At 39.7% G+C, this 15,080-nt stretch overlaps 1 protein-coding gene across 4 annotated transcripts in view; it reads left to right on the forward strand.

Moving 5' to 3' along the window:
* The window catches only part of LOC117804716 (chemokine-like protein TAFA-2), a 154,079-nt gene that overhangs the window by 74,375 nt on the left and 64,624 nt on the right, over positions 1-15,080 (forward strand). For 3 of the 4 annotated variants that reach the window (XR_004629234.1, XR_004629235.1, XM_034673043.1), the window contains exon 2: positions 11,547-11,650. Coding sequence is in view for 2 of the 4 variants with exons in the window: in XM_034673043.1 (XP_034528934.1) it covers positions 11,548-11,650 (103 nt within the window). In the remaining 2 variants the exon portion in view is untranslated. Of the gene's footprint in view, positions 1-521; positions 550-11,546; positions 11,651-15,080 lie in introns of those variants that run through there. The other variant, XM_034673044.1, reaches the window with a different exon arrangement.

Below are 15,080 nucleotides of genomic sequence, written 5' to 3' on the forward strand. Positions count from 1 at the left end.
AGACTGAGATGCAAATTAAAACTTGAGAATATTGTAGACAGAAAAGATTCAAATGGATGTTTAGAAGAACTAAGACCTGCTCTGTAACTTACCACAGACATAAAAGTGCTGTTTTCAAATGTGTATTAAAGCTGGGGTTGGTAATCAGATTTAGATACACTTTTTGTCATACTGGTTAAAATGATCTTTATGTCCCAATGGTAATCAATACATAATGTGTTCTTAAAAAAGAGGTAAAAAAAACTGCTATCTACAGCCGGAGTAAACCTGGGAAAACACCAACCAATCACCGTTTTTTGGCTCCCCAAATTTTAAACCAATCAAATCCCGTCCAGCCGTTCTGCCCTCCTCCTGCACGTACATTTCCCCGGCGTGCACTCCTCCGAGTCCCCGTCTCCTGCCTCTGCTTCCCCTGACTCTATTTACTGCCCCTCTCGCTCGTCCTCGGGCCTGTCCCCTCTGACCTGATGAGGTGCTTTGCTCAGGACTGTAGTCCGGATCAGAGTCTAAAAAGCTCTCACCAACAAGCAGAATAATTAATGACGTTCAGTAAGTCCTACAGAAAATATATATTTATTGTAGCGTCCGTCCGGACGCTGTAGTGATGACGAGCCGATTCATGAACAAGTTGATCTTTAATAACCGGTCACTGTCGGCCGTGATCACGACAACCAACAAAACAACAATCAATGTTTGAATGAATGAAGAACTTCACCTCTCCTTTCTCCCACTCGCACACTCTACACCTCTCCTGATGCCTTCACTGACCGTCAACACTGTAGGAATTAAGAACATCTACACTGAACACGTTTAACAAACAGTAGAGTTGTTACAGTATTATATATGTGTTATAACTTTTCTCCTGATATCGTGTCACCGGTACAACTGGATAATGCTAGCATGACAGTTATGAGTGCTAACAGCAGCCATGTTTGTTTGTGTTTTTAACTTTCACTATGAGAATGTTTTGGTGAGGACCGGTTTTGAATCAGTCACCATCATATGGTCGCAAGTCAGCGGCGCTCGTACATGTGAGCGGGGGGGGGAGTCGTTTTGGAGGAGCTCTGAGGGAGGAGGGGAGGGGTTAGACGGAGTCATGAGGAAAAGCTACATTCAAATTCATGCTGGTTTTCCGAGACTACCAACCCTAGCTTTAAGTTTATAAATACAACCTGTAACAATACTTCATCATAGTCATTATAACAAAGAGAATTGCATTTATGAAATTATAGGGAATAGTCAAGAGCATGCTGGGGCTGATAATTCCAAAATCTCAATCTCCATCAATCTTTATTTATAGCACCAAATCCCAACAAACATTATCAGCATATTATATTAAGATGCTTCTACAAACATCTCGTCTTGTCTGTACTATATGTTATATTATTAACTAAGACTCAAAATCAAGACAGGATAAGACTCATCTCATCTTAATCCACCATGAGCAGAGCACTTTGCAGCATTTAGCAAGTTACAGTGGCAAGGACAAACTTCCTTTAACAGGCAGAAACCTCCAGCAGGACCAGACTCATGTTAGACACACATCTGCTGAGACCGTGTTGGAGAGAGGGATAGAGGGAGATGAAAAGAGAGAGTGATGATAGTGGTGAGACAGATAGTAGTAAAATATATGAACCATTGTTTACAGTACATCGCACAAGTCCAGTTGTGACATGAGATCTATATCCATCTCTGGAAATAGCTCAGCAAAAACACTGAAAACAGCCAAGAAGAAACCCAACATGGTTCTGCCTAAAGTAAAAACTGCTCACACACTCTCTTGGTTTTCTTATTTTCATGACAGACCATGTTTATTTTCCCCTTTACATAAATGTAATATAATTCCAGTGTGATTATATAATGAAGCTGTACAGTCCAGCATTAGCAGATGCATTTTCAAACCATTCAGTGTTTAGGTAGACCCAAGACAATTAAGCCACGCTTCAGGCTGGATTCAATTAGTTCTCAAATTAATTAAAGCAGTATTAATTAACTACTTTTTTATTTATTTTTTTATTTTTACAGCACTTACATTTTATCATGTACAAAGTCATTATGTGACTCATGTTTGCAAATAATTACCTAATTACACATCCAGCGGAGAAGAAGCTATTTTGAATTCATTGAATTCGTGTGACTCGAGTATTAACACTCCTTTGAGTGTTGGCATCGTGTCCTGAGGGAAATATCTGCTTTCCACATGCTAAATGCTTCACTATGGTTACCATTAACTACTTACTTTCAGAATCTGCTGTTTGATGCCAGCATTACCAGAAAAGTAATATTTGCTGTGATTCAAAACAATAGTGTTGGTAACTTAGAGACAAAACCAACATTTTTGGATACCCCAACTTGATGGAGGCAGATGGCTGTCTAACATTAGTCTGGTCCTGCTCAAGGTTTCTGCCTGTTAAAGGAAGTTTGTCCTTGCTGCTGTAACTTGCTAAATACTGCGAGGTGCAATGCTCATGGTGGATTAAGATGAGATCAGACTGAGTCTTATCCTGTCTTGATGTTGGGTCTCTGTTGATATAACATAGGGTACAGTCTAGACCTGCTATGTTTGTAAAAGCGTCTTGAGATAACATTTGTTGTGATTTGGCCCTCTATAAATAAAGATTGATTCATTTGGACATTAAAGTTGAAGACAGGCGCGCCGGTGGCCTAGCAGTCTAGGTGCGCCCTGTATACGGAGGCTATAGTCCTCGTCGCAGCGGCAACTGGACTCCCAACCTCTACCATTTGCTGCATGTCTTCACCCACTCTCTACTCCCCACATTCCTGTCTCTCTTCAGCTTCCCCAACAAAAAAGGCAAAAATGTAACTTTAAAAAAAAAAAAAAAAAGTTGAAGACAAAAGGTGCCGGTTTAGCTTACCAGTTCAAAATTGTGTGACCCATGTATGGAGGCTATGCAGATGAATCTCAAATTAGGCAGACCATTGTGAGAAAGTTTAATTTTTGGAATTTAATTTAAAAAAGTAAACTTTCATATATTAGAAATTCAGACAGTATGATGTTCCAGACCTTCACTTGAAAAGATTTTCTCTCACTGGACCACTAAGAATTTAAATTGGTGAATGCTGCTCTAGAATATATTACATTTTCACTCCCTTAAATAACTGAAGGAAAATATTGAACTTTGTAATACTATTCTAATTTATTGAGATGCACCTGGAGTTCTCATAATGAACAGCCCTGGTGCAATTCTGACCTGTGGCCCTTCGCTGCACGCCATTCCCCACTCTCTCTCCAAGTTTCTGACTCAATCCATCAATCAATCTTTATTTGTATAACAAATCACAACAAACGTTATCTCAAGATGCTTTTACAAACATGGCAGGTCTAGACCACTCTATGTCAAATTATTAACAAAGAGCCAACATCAAGACAGGATAACATCCAGTCTGATCTCATCTTAATACACCATTAGTAGAGCACTTTGCAGTATTTAGCAAGTTACAGTTGCAAGGAAAAACTTCCTTTTAACAGGCAGAAACCTCCAGCAGGACCAGACTCATGTAAAACAGCCATCTGCTGAGACTGTGTTGGGGTTGGAATGAAGGATAGAGGACATTAGGAGAGAGAGAGAGAGATGATAGTGATGAGATCGACAGTTGTAGTTCTGCTGCTGGAGTCTGCCATGTATGCAGTAGCAGGCTGTCTCTGGCAGTGACTCAGAGAAACCTACGAGACAAGGGAGCTCAGGAACTCTATCCACTATCCTCTCAATGAAGGCATGAAAACACCCAAAAAAGACATTACACAAAAAACTGAAATCATTGGTATGAATTCTATTTGGATAACTGTAATAAGTGGGATCCTAAAAATCAAACTTGAAGTCACAGGGTTTATTACAGAAAGTTCAATTAAGATAGTAGTGTGAAATGTTCTTATTAACTTTAATCTTGTGCAGGTGTTTCATGTTTGTGTCTTTTAAGCCACGTGTATGTTTTCAAACCTCAGCAGGTATTTCTGTTCCTAAAACCTGGTACTAAACATAATCATAGAAGCGGCAAATCAGAATAATGTCCCATTGATCATTTTTATAACAGGAGTGATACATTTATTTAAGCTATAACATAAACAATTCATGTGCAGCTAAAAGAGCAGTGAAAGTTTTTTATGAACCATAAATATCTTGTTTTTTTAGTCGTACCAGAGACAGAAGAGCTTGTAGAGACACGTATTTTTAAAGAATGGTAATGTTGAAATCTGAAAAAGCAGGCAGTTGTTGTTTCATGCAGCATCATTTCTATAGTCATCCAAAGTTAGTTAGACCTCCACTACAAGGTTACTCTCTAAAACGGCCTCAAATGCAGCAAATCTTTTGTGACTGGCTTTGCCAAGCACATGGCCGCACCAATGACAACACAGCACATTCAGGGACAATGAGGTGTCATTTACAGAAGTGGACCCTCAGACAGCACCAAACAAATGATGCTGTAGTTCTCTGCCCTGCACTCTGTCACTTCCCACCCACATGGGCATACACACACACACACACACGGACCCACACAGATTAAATTGCCCAACAACTGCTACTGGCCGCTCTTTTAACTCAGCCTCCAATTCTTCGGCTAACCAGCGGCTATAAATCTGTCGCCATGAAGGTGAACATTAGCAGCTTCCTTCTCAAGTACAAGCACCTTGGTGCACAATTTAAGGGCCATTCGAGCAAATATAACCCTCACTATTATGTTGCTGTATCACACTTAAACTCGGAGAGAATTTCTCCCCACGTGTCACTCCAGCTACCTTGAATTCTCTGCTAACTGTGACAAAGCTAGCAATCTTGGCCTCAGTGGTGATGGAAAAAACATCCTGATAACATGAATTGTCCGTGGAGTAGTTTCCTATTTTTCCTTCTTTTTGTGTTGCCAAAGTGGCTTGACAATATGTTCAAGTATTTTTCACATTCTCACCTGACAAACAGCTCGTCTGACAAAGCTTATAGCTTACAGACCAAACGTATTCTTCTGTATAGTGCAATTTAATGTAATTCCACACAAACATCAAAAAGATATAAGCCTTTAGTGAAACATGTAAACATGAGTCATACGTTCTTCTATGACCATCTAAAGATAAAAGCCTTTTCTTATTCTGGCAGTTGAGCTCTCTGCTTGCCACACTGGAAAAAATGCCCCTCCAAAAACAAGAAAAAACGTATTTCAAGGTCATTTTACCTTGAAATAAGCAGAATGAAATCTGCCAATAGAACAAGTGAAAATTTGCTTGCTAAGCTTTCTTAAAATAAGACGTAATATTTAGAAAACTGTGATCTTAATATTAGCAGGGAAACTTATTTTAAGTAATATTTTACCAGTATTTTAAATCTTAGTGTCTCAGAATAAGACAGGAATGATAACAATTAGTATTTTTTTCTGCACTAATACATTTCATGTCAACTTCTTCATTTGAGATATATTCACCTTCATTTGAGTTGTATTATAGCAGCACTTCTCTAGGTTTAAGACCATCTTGTACTTGAAATCAATCAATCAATCAATCAATCAGTCTTTATTTGTATAGCGCCAAATCACAACAAACGTTATCTCAAGACGCTTTTACAAACATAGGAGGTCTAGACCACTCTATATCAAATTATGAACAGAGACCCAACTTCAAGACAGGGTAAGACTCAGTCTGACCCCACCTTAATCCATCATGAGCATTGCACCTCGCAGTATTTAGCTAGTTACAGTGGTGAGGAAAAACTTCCTTTTAACAGGCAGAAACCTCGAGCAGAACCAGACTCATGTTAGACAGCCATCATGCCTCGACTGAGTTGGGTCTGGAAAGACAGATAGAGGGGAGTAAGAGAGAGAGGTGATAGTGATGAGACGAGTAGTAGAAGCTGTTGCCGCTGAAGTCCAGCACGTCCGTATCATATAAATAAGATGACAAAGTTTAATTTGAGCATTTTGAGATATAATGTCTTCTCATAGTGAGCTGGATATACTAATATTCAGTCAGGTTGTTTTTTAGGATAAGCCAGCTATGCTCTAAAGTAGGTGTTTCATTGTGTGCATGTAGTTTGAGGATGGATATTTTGATCTGATTTAGAAGAAACAGTGTCTGAAAACTGAAACCCACCCTTAAAAAAACAACCTCTTTCTTTCTTTCTTTCTTTCTTTCTTTCTTTCTTTCTTTCTTTCTTTCTTTCTTTCTTTCTTTCTTTCTTTCTTTCTTTCTTTCTTTCTTTCTTTCATCAATGGAGCTGTTTTCTGATAGATTCTCCAATAAAATGCATTTACTTAAATCAAGTAAAGGGTTTGTCTTAATTCAAGATTATTCGTCTTCTACAAATAAGATCTCAGCTTGAAAAATGTCTGAAATGTAAAATAAACCTTGTTTCTTCTAAATGACAACTCAAAACAAGATCATTTCAAGATTGTTTGACTTAACAAGATATTTAAAGGCTGATTTATACTTCTGCGTCTCCCCTACGCAGCAGTTGCTGACGCAGACATGAGCACCCAAGCGGCAACCTCCGGTCTAAAAATATGAGTCAATGCGGAAGTGTTAAAAGCTGCAGTTCATCGAGGATCCGCTTGAGGCTGGCTCCGGAAGTACCGGAAGTCACATACACATGAATGGGGAAAAGACGATCTTTGCAGCATTAATAAACATGTTTACAGCCTGGTACAAAAGATGAGTGTAGTCTGAATAGCTAATTTCTCGATGTCCTCTCACTGTGAGGGGGGTGAATTTTTTTCTAATTCGGTAATTTAGAAGATATTGAGATTACTAGTCTTCCAATGAGAGGCACAGCTGCCTGCAGGAACACTGCAGCTGTTGGCTAGGAGGCTCAAAGCCCGCCTCTTTACGTCACACTGGCTCGACAGAAGCAATATGGCTGCCGCAGCCGATTGGTCTCAAAACAGCTCTTCAGAAACAGATGGGTGACGTCACGGATCCTACGTCCATATCTTTTACAGTCTATGTGAGCACCACATACTTGTGCGTCGGTGTGTCCGTGTCGCGCAGCTATTCTCCGCCGAAACACTTGAGGGCAGTGTGGTCTCTCTGATAGCCGGTCGCCTGCTTCCGGTCCCGCTACGATCTCTGTTTCCTTTTCCACAGAGATTCAGAGCATGTTCTGTTAATCTACAGCTGATACATGTTGCTGTTTATCATACAGACATGATTACATGAAGAATAGAGAGGAGGAGATGAAATACACGGCCGATGCGCAGCCGATGTCTGGGATCCCGGAAGTGCTGTAAATGCGGGAAAGACAAAGCCGCCGAGCGGACCAATCACAGGGCTTGCGGTCTGCGTCGATTCTAAGGGGAGTTACATTTTGGAGGAGGTGCACGTCAGCTACATGCGTAGGCCTCGGCGTAGGTACGGGAGCTACGCGGACCCCCAGCGTAGGGTAGTTGATTCAACACAGAAGTATAAATCAGCCTTAAGATGTCTTCAAACAAGTCCCTCTATCTTACTCAAATGTGACTTGTTAAGTAAGTTTATCTTATATCAAGTGGGAGAAGACATTTGGAATAAAAATGAGACAACTTCACTTCACTTGTTAAGATTTTGAGATTTTGCAGTGGTGCTCCGCTGCGGTTGCTACTTTTTCTGGACAGTATCCAATACGAAAATATCCATAGCCTGCCGATTAACAAGCTTGAAAGTGAAAGTTAATAACCGTTGTCAAGTGGTTTTGACCAATCAGAAGTGTCTTCCCTTTAAAGTGTATGGTGTCAACTAGCAGGAGCAAAATATCCCAGAACTCTTTTCTGCGGATTGATTTGACATGGGGTGTGATCAGTTTGCCTCTGGCGATGCTCATGTTAGTGAAAGTTAATAACCGTTGTCAAGGGGTTTTGACCATTAAGAATCAAACATATTTAATCAGTCCCTCCAGGATTTCGCGGGATTTTTTTGTGATTGTTGCGGCCCAAAAAGCCTGAATTTGCGACAGCTTTTTGAAAAAATTGCGGTGAAAGTTGCGATTTTTTTGTGCTTTTTTCCCCCCAATAACATCTCTGGGGCAAGTAAATACGCTAAATTACAGTTGTTTTTAGAAAACATTCTTGATGTGACCACTGTGACTGTATTTTCATTCTCTTGATTCACAGAAAAATGCCATGAAAGGGCTGTATTGCACATTTACGACGGTCCCTGAATGCACCTCGTAGTGACGGGCACTTGACAGGCAGTTCACGGCACTCTGAAATTAATCTGCATCTTTGACTACAAGGAGTTGATCAAAACTTACTAAATGTGTCTGATGTTTCACCAAACTAGAATAAATCAAGCTGTAGACGCAGAGCTTTTTACGGTAATGGCGGCAACAACGTCAAACATCAAATAGCAGTACCTTAAATATTAAACAGACGCCCCGTGGATGTGTCTGTGTCGCTAACACACACCGGGGGTAAAATCATCAATGAAGATGAGACAGATGCATGGAGGTGAGGAGAGCTGGTTCATAAAGTACACCTGCTGCAGGTAGAGACCAAGCGAACACTGTGCCCCTCAATCTATAAATAACAACGTTGTCATCGCCACTTGTCCCGCCTGCTGTCCCCTCTCTTCACCCGTTCTCTGTGCGCGTTTTGCTGTTCAAAAGTGCCGATCAAGTGAGGACTTACGTTTAAGGAAGTGAAATTGATGACAAAACCGATGACGTACAGGGGCTGAGGTTAAGGTAATTGGTCAAATTTGCGGGAAAGTTGCGGTGATTGTATAAAATTGCAAGGCCGCGAAAAAATCGCGCTGATTGGTTGAATTTGCGTTGATAGTTGCGATCGCGAAATCGCAACTTCCTGGAGGGACTGTTTAATAGCCTGAAGAGCAGTAAGAGAGCAGGGTAATGATGCCTTAGATCATACAAATTGCTGCCCCTGTGAGGATGCAAGGCAAATATAGAAACTGTAAGTGTAATTCTGTCTCAGGTATGCACGCTAATCAGACCATAATCATGCCTTCCTAAATATTTTCAGAAAAGGTAAGAAAAGAGGATCAGTCTTTCCCCAAGAGCTGAAATGTAAGAAGTCATCTTTCATCATTTCTGAGGGCACACTAAACTATACTCCTCCCTGTGCCGTTTTGATACATCATGCTTTTAATATCTGCAGTCAGCGGTATCACGAAATCTGCACGAAAGGTCATGTTTGCTTGCTAGACTAAACGTAATTACACAAATAATATGAGAAGCCCGATGAGGTTTAGCCAATCTATATGTCAATGAGGCAGGCAGAGACGAGGCGGGAGGCGGTAAATAAGGCGTAAACCCAGCTTGTAATATTGTCCGCTCACGCCATACGACACGGCCCTCTTCCAGTAATTACCGCACTGCTCCTGCATCTCTGTTTGAAATCTGATCATTGTCAGTCAATGATAACACACTCTGCCAGATGGTTTATGCAGTGTGGCCTCAGCTTCCCCACACTTAATTAGGGAGAGCGAGTGCAGGAGAGAAGGTACAACGGTGGAGGGATGGATTAGCCACTGCGGCCTGCTCGCTTTCCAGTCTCCCGAGGAGCCCAAAGAGGCTTACAGAAGCCTGTCGGGGGCAGCACAGGGTCTTCACCTTCTGTTCATGTTCCCGCTGTAAGAGCCGAGTGTTTGGAGAAAAGAGAGGGGAGGAGATGCAGGCAGGGAGAATGAGAGGATTTGGAGACAGTGATCTAGTGTACATTCACAGCTGTAGTTTGTTTTGAAAGGCAAGAAGACGGATAAGAGCCTGTCTCTCTGCTTGATACGAGCAAATATGCATTCAGACAAGCTAAGCTATTGTCAAGTTAAACTATGAGCTAGTGGAACTGCATCTTCTCTCTGTTCTCTGCCATTCACTTCATTCACACAGCAGTTTTCTCACTCTAAAGACACACTCACTGTGAGAATTTCAAAGGATGTTATCAAAAGGGATAACTCTCTGCTGGGATTCAGAATGGAAACTGTATAAACCTGAAGGGGAAATGACAAATGCTTAGCTTTTTACTATTTCCTATTCATTTGCAACTAAGAAGGCTGTGCAGATTTGGACATTCAAGTAAAACATATTTAACCTTGTAAATGACCTCTTTGCTAAAGTTCCACTGAGCATCATGTTAAAGTTGAACACCTTTAAAGTTATTTTTAGAAAGGGAATGATTGGAAGGTTTAAATTAACCACACACATATATGTTCCAGTTACCATTTTTAACCTGGTTGACTGTTATCAAAAGGGATAACTCTCTGCTGTGATTCAGAATGGAAACTGTATAAACTTGAAGGGGAAATGACAAATGCTTAGCTTTTTACTATTTCCTATTCATTTGCAACTAAGAAGGCTGTGCAGATTTGGACATTCAAGTAAAACATATTTAACCTTGTAAATGACCTCTTTGCTAAAGTTTCACTGAGCCTCATGTTAAAGTTCAACACCTTTAAAGTTATTTTTAGAAAGGGAATGATTGGAAGGTTTAAATTAACCACACACATATGTGTTCCAGTTACCATTTTGGACCTGATTGACTGTTTAAGTTAGCTGCTATCTAATGAGCGCTAACTGGCGATCAGATATATTTAGCTATCTTAAAATATGGCGATTAATATGTGTCTTTACTAGGGCTGTCGAAGTTGATGCAATAATAATGAGTTAATTCAAATTCTCCTTAACACCACAAATTTATTTGACGGGTGTTTAATGCGCGCACGTTCTGTGTATGACCCCCGCCCAGTAGTTTGGGAGATCAGGAATCGATACAGCAGTAACATAACATTGTGGATGACAAGAGGAAATGAATAAAGAGGGTGTTTTGAATGGCAAGTTCAGCTTTGAAGCACTGCTATATGGTTCTCTGGACAAGACCAAAGTTGTCTGCATTTACTGTCGATGTGAATTCAGTTATCACCGGAGTACAACAAGTCTCAAATACCACTTGCTAGCCAAGCATACAGGGGCAGCAGAGAGCCCCCCCTCCACCTCGCCAGAGGCAGACCACGCAGCAAAGTTTGCAACAGAGACGCATGGACAAAGTGTCTGTTGTTGTGATGCATGAGCTCAATCACTTTAAAAAAACAGGATGTTTAGTTAGTTGGATATTACATGGTGGTAGTATTACTTAGTAATGTTACATTCAGGTCAAAATGCCCTTTCAGCATATTGGGTGGCATCGTTGTGTGGCGATTGTTCTGGACAGTATGTATCATTGTTTTGGATTGCTGCAATAATAATAAACATGCATTTGCATAAAGCAAGCATATTTGTCCACTCCCATGTTAATAAGAGAATTAAAAACTGGAAAATTATCCCTTTAAGGTACATTCAGAACAGAAAAAAAAATGTGTGATCAATTTGAGATTAATGCAAGTTAACTATGGACAATCATACGATTAATTGTAATTAATTGTTTTAATGGATTGACAGCCCTAGTCTTTACGAATATTCATTTCCTTTATCGAATACTTAACCACCTGCGACGTGGAGCACCGTTCTGTGACATGAAAACAGCAGAACATTTGGAGTTTCATAGATATGTCGAAAGATGGTGCTGTTTGGAAGTGTGATTGAGCTATAAAGTTTAAATAATGCTTCTTTTTTTCCCCACAGGATGAGTGAGCGATACTCGCAGATCGGAAGTAAAGGGGCTCTACTTGTAATGGTGCTTGTGATTACCTTCTGGGAGATGACTGTACCAACAGAAGGAGCAACAGGTGAGTGTGCATTACTCGGCAGCGTCCATGATTTCAAAAAAGAATGTCACATTTGATTTTGTCAGAGCACAGGACAGTTTTCCACTTTGCTTAAGTCCATCTTAAAGCTGGGGTTGGTAGTCAGATTTAGATCCAGTTTTTGTCATACTGGTTAAAATGATCTTTATGTCCCGATGGTAATCAATACATAATGTATTCTTAAAGAAAGAGGTAAAAAAAGCTGCTATCTACAGCCGGAGTAAACCCAATAAAAGATCATTTTAACCAGTATAACAAAAAGTGGATCTAAATCTGACAACCAACCCCAGCTTTAATATAGACTTAAGGCTGATTTATACTTCTGCGTTGAATCAACGGCGTAGCCTACGCCGGGGGTCCACGTAGCTCCCGTACCTACGCCGTGGCCTACGCACGTAGCTGACGTGTACCTCCTCCAAAATGTAACTCCCTGTAGAGCCGACGCGGACCGCAAGCTCTGTGATTGGTCCGCTCGGCGGCTTTGTCTTTCCCGCATTTACAGCACTTCCATTCAAAAAAGACTATCTTTATACCAAATAATAAACATGTTTACAGCCTGATTCAAAAAACAGCTTCGATCTGAATAGCTAATTTATCTATCGGCACACACTGTACGGGGGTGGATTTTTTTCTAACTGGACGGTTAAGAAGATATTAACACTATGAGTTTTGCCCAAATAAGGACATGACTGACTTGACTGACAGGCGGGAACACATAGCTGTTGGCTAGAAGGCTCAAACTCTGCCTCTTTACCTCACACTAAAGGCTGATTTATACTTCTGCATCGAACCGCCGGGGGTTTGCGCAGCTCCTGTACCTACGCAGAGGCCTACGCACATAGCTGATGTGCACCTCCTCCAAAATGTAACGACGCAGGCTGCAAACTCTTTGATTGGTCCGCTTGGCGGCATTGTATTTCCTGCATTTACTGCACATCCGCACATCGGTCGTGTATTTCATCTCCTCCTCTCTATTCTTCATGTAATCATGTCTGTATGATAAACAGCAACATGTATCAGCTGTAGATTAACATAACACGCTCGTAGCGGGACCGGAAGCAGGCGGCCGGGTATCAGAGAGACCACACTGCCCTCAGGCATTTCGGCAGAGAATTGCTGCACGACACGGACACACCGATGCACAAGTATGTGGTGCTCATGTCTGCGTCAGCCCCTGCTGCGTAGGGAAAACTGTCCTGTGCTTTGACAAATTCAAATGTGACATTTTTTTACTTTTCTTTCCACTCTTACTTATTTTATTAATTTTACTTTGTTGATTTTATTTTATTTTGAAGTATTTTATTCATAATCATGCCTTTTTTTAATTCTACCATTGTTGCTGTTCTAATCATTTGTGCATGTTCAACTTTATTTATAGAGCACCTTTCATACATATAACCATGCAGCCCAAAGTGCTTCACAAAATAACAGAGAGACAGAAAACAACAACAATGGTAGAATTAAAAAAGGCATGATTATGAATAAAATACTTCAAAATAAAATAAAATAAAATCAACAAAGTAAAATTAAAGGAAAGAAAAGTTAAAAAATTTAGAAATAAGGTAGTGTTGACAAGATCAGATGAATATAAGAAATAAATAGATAAATAAATAATTAAATAAGAAAATGATTGCAATGATTAAATAATAAAAATGCAGTCCAGGGCTAAAATTAAATTACTCCAACATAAAAGCTAGATTATTAAGGTATTCTAAAAAATATATAGGATTTAAATGATCCCCAAACCAGTTTTTGGACCTTTTTTAGACTTGGGGTCGTAATTAATTTGTTGAAAACCATGAATAGTAAAGAATATGATCCAATCCAATCCAATATGTATATATGATCTAAACCCTCTATGGATTTTTTGCAGTGAATTGGTGCCAAAGTTTTGAGCTGGGCTACTTATCTCAGAGTGAATTGAGCCAGATTACTTTCACTATGTGTCAATAACTTTGTAATATGATCAATGACAAAAACTATCCTCTTGCTGGTTGTAATTAAAGAGTGTTGAGTAATCTGAATTAAAAATTCTCAAAATTGACTTTTATATGAGCTTGGTTTACTGAAACTACAATACCCAGACAATTAAAGAACTAAGGTTTATTTTGAAAAGATAAATTGCATAAAGTGCATGAAATAAGTAGACAAACACATGAGACTAATTCCAATATTTAATGTTTGTGATAAGCAGTGATGTTTTTTATGTAGACTTCGTTCTCTCAGGTTGGTTGATGTGTACTTCTGTCAAACTCCACACCCAGTTTTTTAACAAAGTCATACTATTCTATTAAAAATGAAAGGCTGTCTTGAGATGTGACCTCGTCTCATGTTCTTTTCTTAGACATTACAAAGCTCCTCCAGAAAAGACAATGAAGAAGTGTTTTCAAAGTCTGAGTCACTCTTTACAACTAGTTCCCTGACACTGACGTGTAAACTTGGAGCTTCCTTTAACGTCTGTTATTGCAACAGATGCAGGGCAATGAATGAATGATGAGTGCGAGGAATCTACCCCAATATATCTTTCAAAGGGTTTAAAAAGGGAGACCTCTGCTCCAGCTGTCCCAGTACCATCGTGTGTGTGATGTGATCGTTGTGATAGGTGGTCTAAAGAGGCTCCAAATGAGGTCGAGGCTCTCAGCCGTGTCTCTGCAAACAACCCCACTCAGCATACGAGCGAAGGGAGTCTCCATTTATCAGTTTACTCAGTCAGGACAAGCCAGGACTGTAGAGACAGTTTCTTTTTCAACCCTAGTAGTCAAAACATCAACCCTGAAAGTGGCTTGTTGTTCGATGTGGCGAGGACTGCAAATATTTAAGGTTGTGATAAAAGCCAGTGAGTGTGTGAAATACAGGACTTTGATGCTGGTGTTTGATCCTGTTTGAAACAAATACACTGCAAAAACTCAAAATCTTACCAAGTGAAATTTTCAAAATGTCTTCTCCCACTTGATTTAAGATAAATTTACTTAACAAGTAACATTTGAGCAAGATAGAGGGACTTGTTTTAAGACATCTTAAATATCTTGTTAAGTCAAATAATCTTGAAATGATCTTGTTTGGAGTTGTAATTTAGAAGAAACAAGGTTTATTTAACATTTCAGACATTTATCAAGCTGAGATCTTATTTGTAGAAGATGGATAATCTGGATTTAAGACAAACCCTTTACTTGATTTAAGTAAATGCATTTTATTGGAGAATCTATCAGAAAACAGCTCCATTGATGAAAGAAAGAAAGAAAGAAAGAAAGAAAGAAAGAAAGAAAGAAAGAAAGAAAGAAAGAAAGAAAGAAAGAAAGAAAGAAAGAAAGAAAGAAAGAAAGAAAGAAAGAAAGAAAGAAAGAAAGGTTGTTTTTTTTAAGGGTGGGTTTCAGTTTTCAGGCACTGTTTCTTCTAAATCAGATAAAAACAT

The sequence above is a fragment of the Notolabrus celidotus genome, chromosome 21 (assembly GCF_009762535.1).
Source record: "Notolabrus celidotus isolate fNotCel1 chromosome 21, fNotCel1.pri, whole genome shotgun sequence".
NCBI classification, from domain to species: domain Eukaryota; kingdom Metazoa; phylum Chordata; class Actinopteri; order Labriformes; family Labridae; genus Notolabrus; species Notolabrus celidotus.